This window comes from Bos mutus, chromosome 5 (genome assembly GCF_027580195.1).
Source record: "Bos mutus isolate GX-2022 chromosome 5, NWIPB_WYAK_1.1, whole genome shotgun sequence".
Lineage (NCBI taxonomy): Eukaryota > Metazoa > Chordata > Mammalia > Artiodactyla > Bovidae > Bos > Bos mutus.
In genome coordinates this window covers 109,629,220-109,646,131 of record NC_091621.1, presented here as the reverse complement: position 1 = coordinate 109,646,131, position 16,912 = coordinate 109,629,220, and the positions used below count along the sequence as shown (strand labels likewise).

The following is a 16,912-nucleotide window of genomic DNA, read 5'->3' as shown; positions in this document are numbered from 1 at the left end:
ATGCCAAAGAAACTGGAGTTGACTTGAAGCTTCTGACCTTGAAGACCTGCAAGACCTTCTAGATCTAACAACAAAACAAGACGACCTTTCAATCATAGGGAATTGGAATGCAAAAGTAGGAAGTCAGGAGATACCTGGAGGAATAGGCAATTTGGCCTTGGAGTACAAAATGAAGCAGGGCAGAGGCTAACAAGAGTTCTGTCAAGAGATTAGTCACAGCAAACACCCCTTTCCAGCAACACAAGAGATGACTCTACACATGGACATCACCAGATGGTCAATACTGAAATCAAATTGACTATATTTTTACAGTTGAAGATGGAGAAGTTCTGTATGGTCAGCAGAAACAAGACCTGGAGCTGACTATGACTCAGATCATGAACTCCTTATTGCAAAATTCAGACTTAAAGAAAATAGGGAAAACCACTAGACTGTTCTGGTGTAACCTAAATCAAATCTCTTACGATTATATAGTGGAGGCAACAAATAGATTCAAGGGATTAGATCCAGTAGAGTGCCTGAAGAACTATGGATGGAGGTTTGTAACACTTAACAAGAGGCAATGACCAAAACTGTCTCAAAGAAATAGAAATGCAAGAAGGCAAAGTGGTTGTCTGAGGAGGCTTTACAAATAGCTAAGGAAAGAAGAGAAGCAAAAACCAAGGGAGAAAGAGAAAGATATACCCAACTGACTGCATAGTTCCAGAGAATAGCAAGGAAAGATTAGAAGGCCTTCTTCAATGAACAATGCTAAGAAGTAGAGGAAAACAATAGAATGGGAAAGACTAGAGATCTATTTAAGAAAATTAGAGATATCAAGGGAACATTTCATGCAAAGATGGGCACAATAAAGGACAGAAATGGCAAGGACCTAACGGAGGCAGAAGAGATTAAGAAGAGGTGGCAAAGGCGGGGTTCAGGGTGGAGGACACGTGTACACCCATGGCTGATTAGTGTTGATGTATGGCGAAAGCCACTACAAAATCGTAATCAGCCTCCGATTAAAATAAATTAATTAATTAAAAAAAAAAGAAAAGGTGGTAAGAATTCACAGAAGAACTACACAAAAAAGGTCTTAATGGCCAGAATAACCATCATGGTGTGGTCATAACTAGAGCCAGATATCCTGGAGTGTGAAGTTAAGTGGTCCTTAGGAAGTATTACTACAAACAAAGCTAAAGGAAGTGAATGAATTCCAGCTGAATTATTTAGAATCCTAAAAAGATGATGCTGTTAAAGTTCTGCACTCAATATGACAGCAAATTTGGAAAACAAAGCAGTGGCCACAGGACTGGAAAAGGTGTTCTCATTACAATCCCAGAGAAGGGTAGTGCCAAAGAATGTTCAAACTCTGGACAATAGCGCTCATTTCACATGCTAATAAAGTTATGTTCAAAATCCTTCAAACTAGGCTTCAACAGTATGTGAACCAAGAACTTCCAGATGTTCAAGCTGGTTTTAGAAAAGGCAGAGGAACCAGAGATCAAATTGCCAACATTTTGTTGGATCATGGAGAAAGCAAGGGAATTCCAGAAAAATATCTGCTTCCAACTTCACTGACTGTGCTAAAGACTCTATGTGGATCACAACAAACTGTGGAAAATTCTTAAAGAGACGGAAATACCAGACCACCTTACTCGTATCCTAAGAAACCTGTATGTGGGTCAAGAAAAAACAGTTAGAACCGGACATGGAACAACATACTGGTTCAAAATTGGGAAAAGAGTACTTCAAGGCTGTATATTGCCATCCTCCTTATTTAACTCATACGCAGAGTATATCATGTGAAATGCCAGGCTATGCAAATGACACCACCCTAATGGCAGAAGGTAAACAGGAACTGAAGAGCTTCCTGTTGAAAGTGAAAGAAGAGAGTAAAAAAAGTGGCTTAACACTCAACATACAGAAAACTAAAATCATGGCAACTGGTCCCATAACTTCATGGAAAATAAAAGGGGAAACAGTGACAGATTTTATTCTTGGGGGGGTGGGGGCTCCAAAATCACTGTGGATGGTGACTGCCACCATGAAATAAAAAGATGCTTGCTTCTTGGAAGAAAAGCTATGACAAACCTAGACAGTGTATTAAAAAGTGGAGACCACACTTTACCAACAAAGGTACATATAGTTAAAGCTATGGTTTTTCCAGGAGTCATGTATGGTTGTGAGAGTTGGACCATAAAGAAGGTTGAGCACTGAAGAATTGATGCTTTCAAATTGTGGCTCTGGAGAAGGATCTTGAGAGTCCCTTGGACAACAAGGAGATCAAACCAGTCAATCCTAAAGGAAATCAACTACTCTGACTATTCATTGGAAGGACTGATGCTGAAGCTGAAGCTCCAGTACTTTGGCCATCTGATGCCAAGAGCCTCCTCATTGGAAAAGACCCTGATGCTGGGAAAGAGTGAAGGTGGGAGGAGAAGGGGATGGCAGAGGATTAGATGGTTGGATAGCATCACTGACTCAATGGACATGAGTCTGAGCAAACTCCAGGAGATGGTGAAGGACAGGAGAACTGGTTGCTGCAGTCCACGGGGGTCACAAAGAGTCAGACGCAACTGAGCGACTGAACAGCAACAACATTCATTTTGAGGCCCCACTTGTCCTTCTCCCTCATCATCACACCAGCGGTGTCGGGCGCTAGTTTGGGCCCGGATGTTCATCACTAGGTTCTACTAAGACCTTTACCAAACCAGCATCTCCCTGACCTCAGGGAGATGGTGAGGTGGTGCACTGGTCCCAGGGCTCCTGCTGCCCCGAGGGCCTTGGACTCCAGGGAGAGCATGTGGGAGGGTGCTGGGGGGTGCAGGGGGAGAAGAGAGGGGTGAGGCCCACCCAGATCTGAGTTGATAGCTTCTCATCCTCTTATCCCTTCTCTCTGTGACTCGGGTGACTCAAGACTTAAAACATTGGCGAGAAGGTCAAACACTGCCACCTCTGATATCCCTCCAACCTTCCCCAAACACGGATTCTCTCAGCTGCCTGTGCTGTGTGCTGGTCGGTCACTGGCACATGGACCCCTCTCCCCCTGCCCCCCAGATGTGGAAACAAGCTAGGTTGGCTTGTCTGCATTGGAGAGGGGCAGCCGGGCCTCAGCAGGGAACAGAAGGTCCAGGGGTGCCTGGCCAGGCTGGGGTATGGAGGGTGAGGAAGGAGACGGTGTTGGAGAACATTCTAGAAGAAGAGACCTCAGAGCTACTGGATGAGGAGCTACACTGGCCGGGACACCTCCCCTGGGGATGCGGGAGCCAGGTGCCTTCCCTGCGATGGACCCCTGCCTTGGTCTCCCCATAAGATGCTCCCGCCCAGCCTTGAGGGGCAACTGATGCTGGGCTGAGCTCAGAGACATCCTAGCATTCTGGGTGCTGGAGCCACCTGGGAAGGGTTGGGGCAGATTTGGGGGCTCAGTCTTCTGAGGGTCCTCCAGGGCACAGGGGCTTAGCAACAGGAGCCCCAGACTCCTCAGGTCGCCATCTGCCCCCAGCACCAGGTTTCAGGCACCGGAGACTCTCCCTCAGAAACCTCTGGGGGAGAAGGTGGGGGAACAAGGAGCACTCAGTGGGTTGAGCGATGGGAGGAGACACTGGGGATGCGAGAGCGGGGCTTGGTTTGAGTCACAGCATCTTCCGTCCCTGGAAGGCAAGAGATTCTTGGGGACCCAGCCTGGTCTCTGCAACCCAGGTCCTCGTACAGATGCCATCTCCTACACAGAAGTGTCCCCTCGCTGCCTGCCTGATTGGCCGCTGCTTCCCAGATGACCTCCCAGACACCCTCCCAGACCGCACTGGTCCGTGGTCAGTCCTGGTGGCATCCAGGTAAGGCCTTTATCAGAACAGGGAAATGGAAACTGAAGCTGTCCACGAGGGTATGACATTTGGGTGGGGAAGTTCATGGGTGGCATGAGTGGCCCAATTTCAGGAAGAGGTGAGGCCCAACTCTGCTGACACAACGGCTTCCAGGTGCTCTGATGATATATAAGGCCTGCCGCTTGAACAGCTTCAAGGAGGAGGCCACAGGCTGTGACTGAGCATACCATCAGAGGACTCGGAGCCAGGCCTGCCGCTTGAACAACTTCAAGGAGGAGGCCACAGGCTGACTGAGCATACCATCAGAGGACTCGGAGCCAGGGACGGTAAAGAAGTTGATTCATGGGGCCCGGCAGAGCGGGGCTGGATACCACACGACAGGGGACCCAGGACGGGGGCAGAGTGGCATGGAGAGGCCGTGTCCAGTCAGACTCCAGGTAGAGGACTGGGTCATCATCGAGGCTCTGAGAACCCTGCATTGCTCCTGCGGGGAGACCCTGACTTCCCTGGGAGCCCCCAGTAGGGGTCAGAGAAGGAGGTCTAGTGGCTCAGCAGAGATGTGGGGTGCAGGAGGAAGGGGTGTGGCAGAGAGGGGAGCCCTGGGCGGTCCCAGAAGGAGCCCCATGTCTCCTGGCCTCTCCCACCTCTGTCCTCAGACACCTGATGGACGAATATACCTTCACTGAGAACTTCAACAATCAAGGATGGCCTTGCAAGACCTACCTGTGCTACGAGGTGGAGAGGCTGGACGGGGACGCTACGATCCCTCTGGACGAGTACAAGGGCTTTGTGCGCAACAAGGTGACCGACCAGCCTGCCCGCAGCCGGCGGGCCCTCCCCGTGGGGGGACGCTCAGGGTAGAAGGTTGTCAGTTGCACACGGGGTGGCCCACAAGCTCTCTTACAAGGTCCCTGTAGCTGCTGCTGCTGCTCTGCCTGGAATCAGGTGGGGACCCTCTCTGTGTGATTTACAGCTTTGAGCCACATGTCAGCAGCCAGTCACAGCCACCCAGGGCCTGGTACCTCCAGTCCAGTGTCACCCCGGAGTTTCATGACTTCGTTACTCCTCCGCCTCTGGGGAGGGGTTGGGACGGAGGGTGACGCATGGGGACAAGGGGCTGGGTTCTTCCCTTGACTCTGCCCAGGGCAGGCTCTTGCCAGAGAGCCCGATCCTCTCTCAATCACCACGGGCTTGGGCGGCCGGGCAAGACATCAGCCCACTGCTTGAGAGATTCTGGCAAGGGTACTGATCCCCACAACGCTGCCGCTGCCAGCTGTATTTAGTCCAGGGATGCTCTGGGCTCAGCACAGGGTGATGCCCAGAGTAGAAGCTTGTAAAAGTTTTGGCACACCCCTGGGTTAGTGGGGTAGGGTCGTGGAGGAGCTGGAGAGCAGAGTGAATCGCTCCAGGGAGGAAATGCCCACTTCCATGGCAGGAGGCCAGTGTTGGAGCTCCCCTGGCCTCCTCTCTCCCCGCACAGCTGGACTAGGTGAAGCGCCTGAAGTCCCTATCATGGGCGCAAGGTAAGAGGGACTCCAGCAAACTCAGAAATCGAGATGAGTCATACTTCAACTCAATAGTTTAAAAGTCAAAATTAACGCAATTCTGTGATGCAGGAAACAGCAACATCTGCCTGAAGACTGATCAGTTTCAGAGCTGTGCAGAGCCATAGGGATACTGTGTTTCTCAAGGGGCTTGGCATTCCTTTGGATCGTGTAAATCCTGCATTGAAATAGCGTTTCACTGGGTGCTGAGGCTTGCCCCACTGTAACTTCGTGTTGGGGGCCAGCGCCTCACCCGCCTTCCTTCCGTGGTCTTTCCCTCCGCGCTAGTCCCTACACAGCAAAGGACAGGACGCTTGTCTTCCTCTTCTCTGTAGGGTTTGGGTCAACCAGAGGAACGCTGCCATGCAGAGCTCTACTTCCTGGGAAAGATCCGTTCTTGGACTCTGGACCAGAATCAGCACTACAGGCTCACCTGTTTCATCTCCTGGAGCCCCTGTTACGATTGTGCCCAGAAACTGACTACATTCCTGAAGGAGAACCGCCACATAAGCCTGCACATCCTTGCCTCCCGCATCTATACCAACAACCGTTTTGGGTGCCATCAGAGTGGCCTGTGCGAACTGCAAGCGGCTGGGGCCCGAATCACCATCATGACCTTTGAGGGTCGGCAGGGGTCTCCTGGGGGTGGGGCAGTGGCAGGGAGAGGCCTGTGGGAAGTTGCTAGAAAGAGCTGGGCAGGGTGGGAATCCGTGGCGCAGAGGCCTTTGTGTGCTGCCTGAGAAGGGAGGCTAGGCTCTGGAAAGAGCCTATGGAAAGAGAGAGTTCAGAGGGGCAGAGGTGGTTCAGGAGGGGAGGGTGGGGGGGGTGAATATGAATGGACTAGGGGGCTTCCAGAAAGAAGGAGAACGGGCTGGCTCAGATTCCAGGAGCAAGAAAGAATCTGAGGGCTTGCTTCGGCTACACATATGCTGACGCTGGAACAATACAGAGAAGAGGAGCATGGCCCCCGGGCCAGGAGGACGCACAGACCCGTGAAGCGTTCCATATTCTCCTCAGCTGAGAAAAGGAACGTGCTGACGAAGTTCTAGAACCTATTATACAGAGTGAAGCCAGTCAGAAAGAGAAAGACAAATATCATATATTAACGCATATACATGGAATCTAGAAAGATGGAACTGATGAACCTGTTTGCACGGCAGCAAAGGAGACGCAGACAGAAAGGACAGAATTTTGGACACAGAGGAGGAAGGAGAGGGTGGGATGGTTTGAGAGAGTAGCAGTGAAACATGTACATTACCATATGGAAAATAGAAAGCCACTGGAAGCTTGCTGTGTGAGGCTAGGGACCAAAGCCAGGACTCCGTGACAACCGAGGAGGGTGGGATTGGAGAGGGAGATGGGAGGAAAGGTCAAGAGGGAGGGGACATGTGTATACCTATGGCTGATTCATGTTGATGTATGGCAGAAACCATCACAGCATTGTAAAGCAATTACCCTTCAATTAAAATAAAAATAAAAACATTTTTTAAGAAGAAAGAATTTGAGGGGTAAGCTAAGTCCCTGAAAGGAAAGAGATAGCAGGCAGCGAAATGATGACGGGGAAAGCCAGGCTGGAGCTCACCTTTCTCTCCCTGGTCCCATTTCAGACTTTAAGCACTGCTGGGAAACCTTCGTGGACCACAAGGGAAAACCCTTTCAGCCCTGGGAGGGGCTAAATGTAAAGAGGCGCTCTGTGTGGAACTGCAGGCCATTCTCAAGGTGAGGGTTCCTCCCGGCTGCTTCCCTGGACCTCCCCCCTCCTCTCCTCTTCTCTCCCTGGGCCTTTATGTTTGGGCCACAGGAAGCCTTCGTTGCAGCATGCAGGGGCTTCTCTCTAGTTTCCCTGCACAGGCTTCTCTTGCTGCAGAGCAAGGGCTCCAGGGCGGGCTGCGTACTTCTCTGGGCTTAACTGCCCTGAGGCCTGTGGGATCTTCATTCCCAGACCAGGGGTGGGACCCATGACCCCTGCCTTGGAAGGCAGTTTCTTAAGCCACCAGGGGAGTCCCTGCCTGGGCTTTCCCCTCTTTTTAGAGCCTCCTCTGGGGTGATCTGTTCCCTCCTGCGACACTGGCTCCATTCCTTCTTTCCTTTCCCGAGGGGTCCCTCTACTTCCTCTACTTCCTCACATGCTTGTGTCCCTCCTTCCTTTCCCATCTTTGTGACACTCCCCAGACCTCCTCTCTGTTTTTGTTTCATCTTCCAACTGTCTCATTCCCTGCTTTGTCCTAGACTCAGCAAAACTGAAGGATGGACGCCAGCCTCTCTAAAGAAGGCAGGAGACCTCTATTCAACAGCAGAACAAAACACTTTCTTTCAAGAAGTGTAAACATGACATTTGCTACTGTCTCCAGACTGATTCAAACAGACCAGCAAAAAACAAATGGCTCAAAAGAAATAGATTTTTTTAAAATAAAAATCTGAGTAGATTTACTTTTCATTCAAACCTATGTTGTGTTTCAAATCTACGTCAGTAGGATTCTATTCAATACTATCAGAATAGTTTCTGATTTTTAGATAAATGAATATTTTAATAGATTTTTAAATGCAAAGCAATAAAATGAAATATTAAGAATCTCTCACTCAGTTTTATTAAAAATTATTAAAATTCAGATTTATTAAATGGGCGATCTCTCCCCCCTTTTTAAATAGTAACATCATCATCTGTTGAAGAATAACTATGTCAGTATCGTCCTAAGTACTTGACGTTTAACTGCCCAACAGCCCTCAGTCAGTCCTGTTATTCTCCAGTGAGCTCCTCACCTGTAATAACTTTTAATTGTTTAATAAATTAAAAACTTTATTAATAATTGCAAAGATGCGAATGCCTTTTTCTTTTGTAGTGGATCTGATTCGTGGTGGAGTGGAGGTATAATGGTCATACTAATTCCTGCTGGTATGAGTTAAAATCAGCTAACCCTTGTAGGAGGGAAGCCTAGGATTCAAAAATCTGCAGCCCTCGACAACCTATCACACTGGTAGCATTACTGTTTTTGAAATGACAGACCATGGGATAAGAGAAGAGAAAGAACAAGTCTCAATACTGAAAGAGAGCTTTCAAATCTGCAGCTAGATAACTCCAGGGATTACTGCAGTCCCCACACCACTGTTACTTCTACTGCCCTGGAGAGGAAGCCAGAGGGAGGGGCTGTCGTGCACAGATGATGAACTGGCCCCTGCACAGTACATGGACCCAAGCAGAACCGGTCTCAGGCACTAGATTTCTCTCCTGCCGCTGACTCTGTGGGGACTGAATTGAGCTGAGTCAGCCTTGCACAAGGCGTCCAGACAGCAAAGTCTCCCCAGGTCTCTCCTCTCAGACTTCTGCTCAGTGTCACGGGCCCCAAATGTGTCACAACCTCACACAAAGTGGCCCAAACTGCATCACAACCTCACACACACATGTGACTCTAAGAAGCTGGGAGCAGAGCCATTCAGTGTGAGACCTGAAGTGATAGAAAATGAGGGACAGATGATGATGGTGGTTGAGAAGGGAGGAAGGAACTAAATCAGGGAGGGCTGGTGCGTCTGAGGGAAGGAAGGACAGGTAGAGAAAGGTAACCTGGGAGGGAGAGGGGAGGGGAGAGGTGAGCAGAGGAGCAGGGCTGAGACCCAACAATGGGAAGACGAGGGGCCTGAGGAAAGGATGCTGGGGTGAAGGAGGGTGGACAGGCTCAGAGCCGTCTGGAAAAGCTGAAAGTAGGGCTCATTTCATAAAACAAACCATGTGGGGTGGGTAGGTTGGTCCAGGCCTGGCTTGGCTGCTCAGTGATGCTGGCCCACTATTGCTGTCCCCTCAGCTCAGCTCTCAGTGTCTCCTCAGGGTCTCGAATGGCTGCCTAACTCCAGACCTCACACCTCATTCCAGAGGGGGAGAAAGAAGATAGGACAAAGCCCGGAACTTCAGAGCCCACACGTTCTTCTAATGGACACTAGCAGCGTCTTACAGCGAGAGGGGCCGGTGGGGAAACCCTGTTGGTGTTGCACTTGACCCAGTTTGGGCTGCAGAGGGAGCAAGATTGGCTCTTGAGTTCCTCACCTGTGATACATGGAGGATAACAGTGACTGACTGAGGGCCGTTGGGCAGTTAAATGTCAAGTACTTAGGACGATGTTGACATAGTTAATCCTCAACAGATGATGACGTTACTATTTAAAAAAGGGGGAAAGATCACCCATTTAATAAATCACTCAATCTACAACAAACCATCAGCCCTCCAGTTCACTCTGGATCACCCTGCGTGCAGCCAGGTGCCAGGGGAGACATGGGCCACAAGCAGCATCTGAGGCCTTGGCAGCAGGGTCATTACGGCCCAGACCCAGGCCAGGCCTGTTCCCCTCCTCTCAGTGTTGCTGATGGGGCCTCACCTCCTACCTCCTGGGGACTCCTTCTCTGACCCCTGGGGGCTCCTCCTGCACTGCTGACCCTGGGCCTGGCCTCTTCCCATGGGTCCCAACCATGTTCTGTGCTGATGCCCTTATTTCTGTGTCCCCTCCCTCTCCTGCTGCAGGCATGTCAGGGAGTTTGCAAGTCCCCAGAGACGATGGACTCGCCCACGGGAGGGAAGATGGACCAAGAGGGGGCCCCTTTCACTTGTCTTCAACACCCACCTTTGGTTTTAAACTCACCATGTCTCCCAGTTTTGACCAAGCCCTTTTCACACCCAAGCTCATCCTGGCTTTACCAAATCTCAGGGAATTACTGCTTAGCGCCACTTGGCTATGAAGCAAAGTCCTCTTTCCCTCTTCCCAAGGTCTCACAGGTAGGTAGAGGCCACATTCACACCTGGGTCCCTGCCAATCCCCAGCCAACCCTGAGAGACCTTCCTAAGGATACTCACAGGGAGGCTGAAGAAGGCTGCAAGCAAAGCCGGGGTTTCCAGGGCCAGAGTCTGGAGTTGACCTGGTCAGACCTGAGAGCGCACGTGGGAGGCTTCAGAGCACAGGGGAGGGACTGAGACAGGACCTGATCCCTGGGGAGACCTGGGGAGAGAGCGAAGGAGGGGCAGGGCTGAGGCCTGGAGGAGGCCCGGAGTGAGGGGACAGGACCATTTGTCACCTAGGGAGCTGGAGGGGTGGTCTCTTCATCACCCTGGACCCCCGTGAAGGTGCAAGGCTCTGTGTTGTGTCCGAGGGCCCAGACACAGCACTGTGTCAGGGGACTGCCGATGGCTGACCGCACACCGGTTTACTTTGAATTTCAGATGAACGATAAATAATTTGGAATTTACTTAACCAAAAATGTATTCACATTTCACTGGGGTCCTATATTTTTGTTTGCTAAATCTGGCTGCTCTTTTTATTTTTGGCTGTGCTGGGTCTTCATTGCCGCGAGGGCTTTTTCTCTAGTTGCATCAAGTGGGGGCTACTCTCTGGTTGCGGTGTGCGGACTTCTCATCATGGTGGCTTTTCTTATTGAGGAGCACAGGCTCTAGGGTGCTTGGGTTTTAGTAGTTGCAGCTCACGGGCTCAGTAGTCGTGGCTTCCAGGCTCCAGAGCACAGGTTCAGTAGTTGCGGTGCCTGGGCTTAGTGGCTCTGCATCTGAGGGATCTTCCGGGTCTAGAGATCGGTCTTGAATCTCCTTCATTGGCGGTCGGATTCTTTACCACTGAGCCCCCAGGGAAGCCCTGGCTGCTCTTTTCATGCAGGAGACATTTACAGGAACTCCCATTCTGTTTCGCAGCCCCGCTTGGGCTGAGTGGGTCCTGTACCCTCGCTGGGGGTCCTTTGGCTCCAAACTTCCCTCCCATGAGCTCCCTGGAGCACCCCACCCTTCCCCCACAATGGTTGCTGACAGGCTCCAAACAAGATGCCAGTTAACAAGGGCATCCTCCTGCCTGGTTGTGGAATATCAAAAGGGGGCAATCCTTTGAACGTGACACTAAGAGACTTTCCTCTGAGATGCACAAGCGTCATTGCACAGGCAACACTGCAACACTGCGGGAGGAAGGATAACTGCTCATTCAGCAACAAATATTCGCATACCTTTTTTTTTTAATGTTACTACTGGAGTATAATCGCTTTATAAAGTTGTGCTAATTTCTGCTGTGTGACAAAGTGAATCAGACGTATGTATGCATATATCCCTTTCCTCTTGAGCCTCCCTCTCACCCACCCACCCCATCCCACCCATCTAGGTTATCACAGCTCACAGCACTGAGCTCCCTGTGCCACACAGCACTTTTCCACCAGCTATCTATCGCACACACAGACGTCATACATGTCAATGTTACTCTCCCAGTTCGCCCACTCCCTCTTCCCCACCGTGTCCACATGTCATTCTCTGCGTCTGTGTCTCTATTCCTATCCTGCAAAGAGGTCCATTTGTATCCTTTTTCTAGATTCTGTATATATTTGTTAATATAAGATATTTGTTTTTCTCTTTCTGACTTACTTCACTCTGTATAACAGATTCTAGGTCCACTCACATCACTGTAGATGGTACAATTTCATTCCTTTTTCTGGCTGAGTAATATTCCGCTGTACACTGCAGGAAGTGGTGGGTGTTTAAACAGCAGAATATTTGCTCTGAAGTGTAAAATGAAAATCTGGAGCCTCAGGGCGGGTGGCCTGGCAGGGAGAAACGTGGGAGCCGAGGGGGATATTCATGGTTGGCAGAATGAAAAAGGGAGTTAAAGCTGAAGGTGGGGATGAGTTGAGGGTCTGAGAACAGTGATATCACTTCCAAGGCAGAGAAGAATGATGGGAAGATGGAGCCGTGTATATTCTCCCCAATCAGAACTGATGTCAAAAGATGATGGATCAAGACCCAGAAGCACAAGCACATCATGTAATCAGGAAATGATGGAAGTTAGAGAGGTGGCTGAAAGCCGTGGTGTCTGGCAGGCCTGGAGTCGACAAGAATGATGACACAGCTTTGCTCTGGGTTTGCTGTTTCCTCGTCATTTTGATTTTGTCATGGTGTGTGTCCTTACATGAATATCTTCTAATTTCATTCACAGCAGGGACAAAACCTGTAGAAAATGCTTTGTAATAAATTTAATAAGAAATGAATCAGAGAGGGCAGTCGCGGCGGGCACGGTGGGCAGCGGCTGGTCAGTGGTGGCAGAATATTGGCGACCAGAGTATTTAGCCTGATTGGCAGGCGTGCGGTTTCCACCTCGGTGTGTGTTCGGGCCCATGGAAGTGTTGTAAAGAGTGAAGATTATGCTCTCCTGAGTTATGTGGACCGGCGTGACTACCCCTTGCCCTACGTGGCCCACGTCAAGAACCTGTCTGCCAGCCAGAAGGTCTTGAAGCAGAAGGAGAAGGCTTCCTGGAGCAGCCTCTCCATCGATGAGAAAGTTGAACTGCACGACCTTAAGTTCAAGGAGAGCTTCGCTGAGATGAGCAGGTGCCAGACAGTGGTGGGCGCGGCCACGTTCTTCATCGGCTTCACCGCGCTCCTCACCTGGGAGAAGCGCTGTGTGTACGGCCCCATCCCGCACACCTTTGAAGAGGAGTGGGTGGCCAAGCAGACCAGGAGGATGCTCGACGTGAAGGTGGCCCCCATCCAGGGCTTCTCAGCCAAGCGGGACTACGACAAGGACAAGTGGAAGACGTAAGGACCCGCGGTTCCCGAGTCTGCACCTCACCTGTCCGGTCACGTCCATGCAGCTCTGCATGTTCACTGGAAGCGCTGTGTTGCAGCACCAGTACTAATAAGTGTGCAGTTTACATGAAAAAAAAAAAAAAGAAAGAAATGAATAAGACTAAAGTAATATGCACATTTAATAGAAGTCCACAGAAAAACACAATATTGCTTTTGCCGCTTTTTGGACTAGAAAATCTACTATTTAGGTAAAAATAGTAAAAGAAAGAAGTTAGATTTAGAAAGCATGTGATGGAGGGTGAAACAGCCAAAAATCTCATGGGCCTCATGGGCCCGAAAGCCCATCAGGGGTCCAACCATGAGACCACTGGGAAGGGAGCTTGAACTTGGACATCACCCTGTGACAGGGAGATGTCCCTCCCCATGCTCTGGGTGAAACAGGCGATCAGAAAGCCCCAAGGAACCATGGCTGAAATAATCTAGCTCCTGGCCTTTCTCCTGGTCTGCAAGAGGCTCAGGTTAAGAATTTGCATGTCTTGGGGCTTTCCTGGTGGCTCAGTGGTAAAGAAGCCACCTGGCAATGCAGGGGACATACGTTCCACCCCTGATCTGGGAAGATTCCTTGTGCTGCAGGACAACGAAGCGTGTCTGCCACAACTACTGAAGCCCGAACGCCCTAGAGCCCTTGCTCCACAGCAAGAGAAGCCACCATAATGAGAAGCCTGTGCACCACAGCTAGAGAGTAGCCCCTGCTCACTGCAACTGGAGAAGTGAACTGCAACTTCATGCACAATAATGAAGAGCCAGCGCAGCCATAAAGAAAGAAATAAACAAATAAATCTTTGAAAAAATAGACACTGTTATTTAAAAAAATTAGTGTGTCTGTAAAGTTCATCTTGGGTTGTTGGTGCAAAGGAAGGTGAATTCCAAGCTGGATGTGAATCCCATCCCAACCTCATTAACGCCAAGCCTTTGCATGGATACTGATGGGAAATTTGTACTGAACCTGATGGCCAATTGGGAACTGCCAGTTCTTGGAGGGTACTTAGCTCTCATTCATTTGTAGCTAAAATGTTTTTCTTCTGTATTATTAGACATCCAGCATGCTCTCCCTACACTATCTGGACAGTCAGCTGTTTGACTGGCACTAGGCACACTTCATATCATTTGAAGAATATATTTTTGTGATCCCTTTCAAATTACTGATGACATTCTTCACAGAACTAGAACAAATGTATATGGAATCACAAAAGACCCAGAATTGCCAAAGGAATCCAGAAGAAAAAGAACAAAGCTGGAGGCATAACTCTCCCAGACTTCAGATAAGACTACAAAGCTACAGGAATCAGAATAGCATGGTGCTGGCACAAAAACAGACATATAGAGCTATGGAACAGAATAGAGAGCCAGAAATGAACCCACACACCTATGGTCAATTAATCTTTGACAAAGGAGGCAAGAATAAACAATGGAGAAAAAGTCTCTTCAGCAAGTGGTGTTGGGAAAGCTGGACAGTGGCATGTAAATCATTGAAGTTAGAACACTCACACTCCACACACACAAACATTTTAAATGGCTTAAAAACTTAAACATAAGACATGAAACAGAAATTCCGGAAAAGAGCATAAGCAAGACATTCTCTGACATAAATCATACCAATGTTTTCTGAAGTTAGTCTCCCAAGACAATAGAAGTTTCTGCTTTTGCCAAAATAAGCAAATGGGACCTCATCAAACTTATAAACTTTTGCACAGGAAAGAAAATAATAAACAAAATAAAAAGACAACCTACAGACTGTGAGAAAATATTTGCAAATGAGGGGACCAACAAAGGCTTAATTTCCAAAACATACAAACAGCTCATACAACTCAGTAACAACAACAACAAAGCCCCAAACAACCCAATAAAAAAGGGGCAGAAGACATAAATAGACATTTCTCCAAAGAAGACACACAGATGGCCAAAAGGAACATGAAAATATGCTCAACATCGCTAATTATCAGAGAAACACAAATCAAACTGCAATAGGGTATCATTTCACACCAGTCAGAATGGCCATCGTTAAAGAAATAGAAACAATGAATACTGGAGAGAGTGTGGAGAAAAGGGCGCCCTCCTACGCTGTTGGTGGGAATGTAAATTGGCACAGCTACTGTGGAGGTTCCTTAAAAAGCGATACGATCCAGCTATATGATCCACCGTACGATCCAGCAATTCCACTCCTGGGCATATATCTGGATAAAACTCTAACTCAGGTTAGATACATGCACCCCAGTGTTCATAGCAGCACTATTTACAATAGCCAAGGCATGGAAAAGACCTAAATGGACAGAAAGAAGGATAATGCACACACACACAATGGAATACGACTCAGCCATAGAAAGAAATGAAATGATAGCACTTGCAGCAACATGGATGCACCTGCTGCTAAGTCTCTTCAGTCGTGTCCAACTCTGTGCAACCCCATAGACGGCAGCCCATCAGGCTCCCCCGTCCCTGGGATTCTCCAGGCAAGAACTGGAGCGGGTTGCCATTTCCTTCTCCAATGCGTGAAAGTGAAAAGTGAAAGGGAAGTCGCTCAGTTGTGTCCGACTCTTTGCGACCCCATGGACTGCAGCCTACCAGGCTCCTCCGTCCATGGGATTTTCCAGGCAAGAGTACTGGAGTAGGGTGCCATCGCCTTCTCCGGGAAGCACCTATAGATGATCATACCAAGTGAAGTAAGTCAGACGAGAAAGACAAACAGCATGCCAGATCATCTATATGTGGAATATAAAATAAGATACAAATGAACTAATTTTCAAAATAGAAACACTCACTGACACAGAAAAGAAACATGGTTACCAAAGGGGGCAAGGGGGAGGGAGGAATAAATAAAGAGTTTGGGATTAGCAGATCCAAACTCCGGCATTTAAAATAGATCCACAACAAGATCTTACTGTATAGCACAGAGAACTATATTTTAAAAAAGAATATACTTTTAAAAATTGTAGTATAATACACATATAAAATTTACTCAAGAATACCCTTTCATTTCTCATCTCTGAATAATGTCACTTGAATGTCTCATTTGTTCAAATTAGATGGCTCTCTACTATTTTTCACTTTGATATGTAACTTTTCAAATGTGCCCTTATATTTGTGAGTCCAGAACTTCTAGATGGGCGTCCCAGACCCCCAGCAGTTGTGCCTCCACCTTGGTCAACAGGGCTCCATGTGCAGGAAACCGGTGTGACTCACACATATATTCAGATGTTACTGGGTCTATGTATGAACATACCAGGCTGTTGTGGGATTTTTAATTGTCATTTTCATCAATACCATTAGATATAGTCTCACTTATATTATTAAAACTAAATTTCAAATTAAAGAAAAAAGAGAAGAACGGTGTCAGAGTAGTGATACCGGAGAGCTGTCACCCAGGTCCTCGGGTTTTCATTCTCCTGCTATATAATGGCCCAGTTCAGCTAGGCACCTGCAGTCCCTTGGGCTGGACCCTGCGGTCACCCTCGACTCTCTCGTCTCCTCCTCCATGTTCTGCCTTTGGTTTTCATCTTTGGTGCTGTTGAACCCTTGAGTGTGCACAACCACACATCCTGGGAAGTGACCCCGGGTCCCCACGACACCCTTGTGCTATAAACTAAGGACTTAAACTGAAGCAGAAATATGTGAAAATAAGCAACACTTACTGTGTGTTGAATGTCCACCACATTTTCATCCTCATGTCTGAACCAGAGTGAGTGGCTCACTTAAACCTCTGCCCAGCCCAGCAGTGAGGATCACTGCACAGGTGAGGAAATTGAGGCTCTTGGGGTCAGAGGTCACAAAGCAGAGCTAGTCTGAACCAGTCAGCACCTCTCATCCACGTGGTCCTTGAACCCTTTGCCTGGGATGATTGAAGAAAGTCTGAAATTAATAGCCAAGATTTGTTTTTTTACTGTAAAGGTTTACACAATTTTATAAGCAAACTCCTAATCTAGATACAATTTAAAAAAAAAAAAAAAAGCTTCCTG

General features: G+C 48.6%; 1 protein-coding gene and 1 non-coding gene across 2 annotated transcripts in view; both read left to right on the top strand.

Moving 5' to 3' along the window:
• Nucleotides 1-4,078: 4,078 nt before the first annotated feature.
• Nucleotides 4,079-16,912, top strand: part of APOBEC3B (apolipoprotein B mRNA editing enzyme catalytic subunit 3B) — a 43,414-nt gene continuing 30,580 nt past the window's right edge. The window contains exons 1-6 of the mRNA XM_070370153.1: nt 4,079-4,243; nt 4,463-4,607; nt 5,686-5,974; nt 6,958-7,069; nt 7,580-7,672; nt 12,495-12,908. Of these exons, the coding sequence (XP_070226254.1) occupies nt 4,149-4,243; nt 4,463-4,607; nt 5,686-5,974; nt 6,958-7,069; nt 7,580-7,672; nt 12,495-12,908 (1,148 nt within the window). The 5' untranslated portion in view covers nt 4,079-4,148. The remainder of the gene's footprint in view (nt 4,244-4,462; nt 4,608-5,685; nt 5,975-6,957; nt 7,070-7,579; nt 7,673-12,494; nt 12,909-16,912) is intronic.
• On the top strand, nt 6,258-6,362 carry LOC138988020 (U6 spliceosomal RNA). The gene has a single exon (XR_011464369.1). It is a non-coding gene; the product is annotated as a U6 spliceosomal RNA (small nuclear RNA).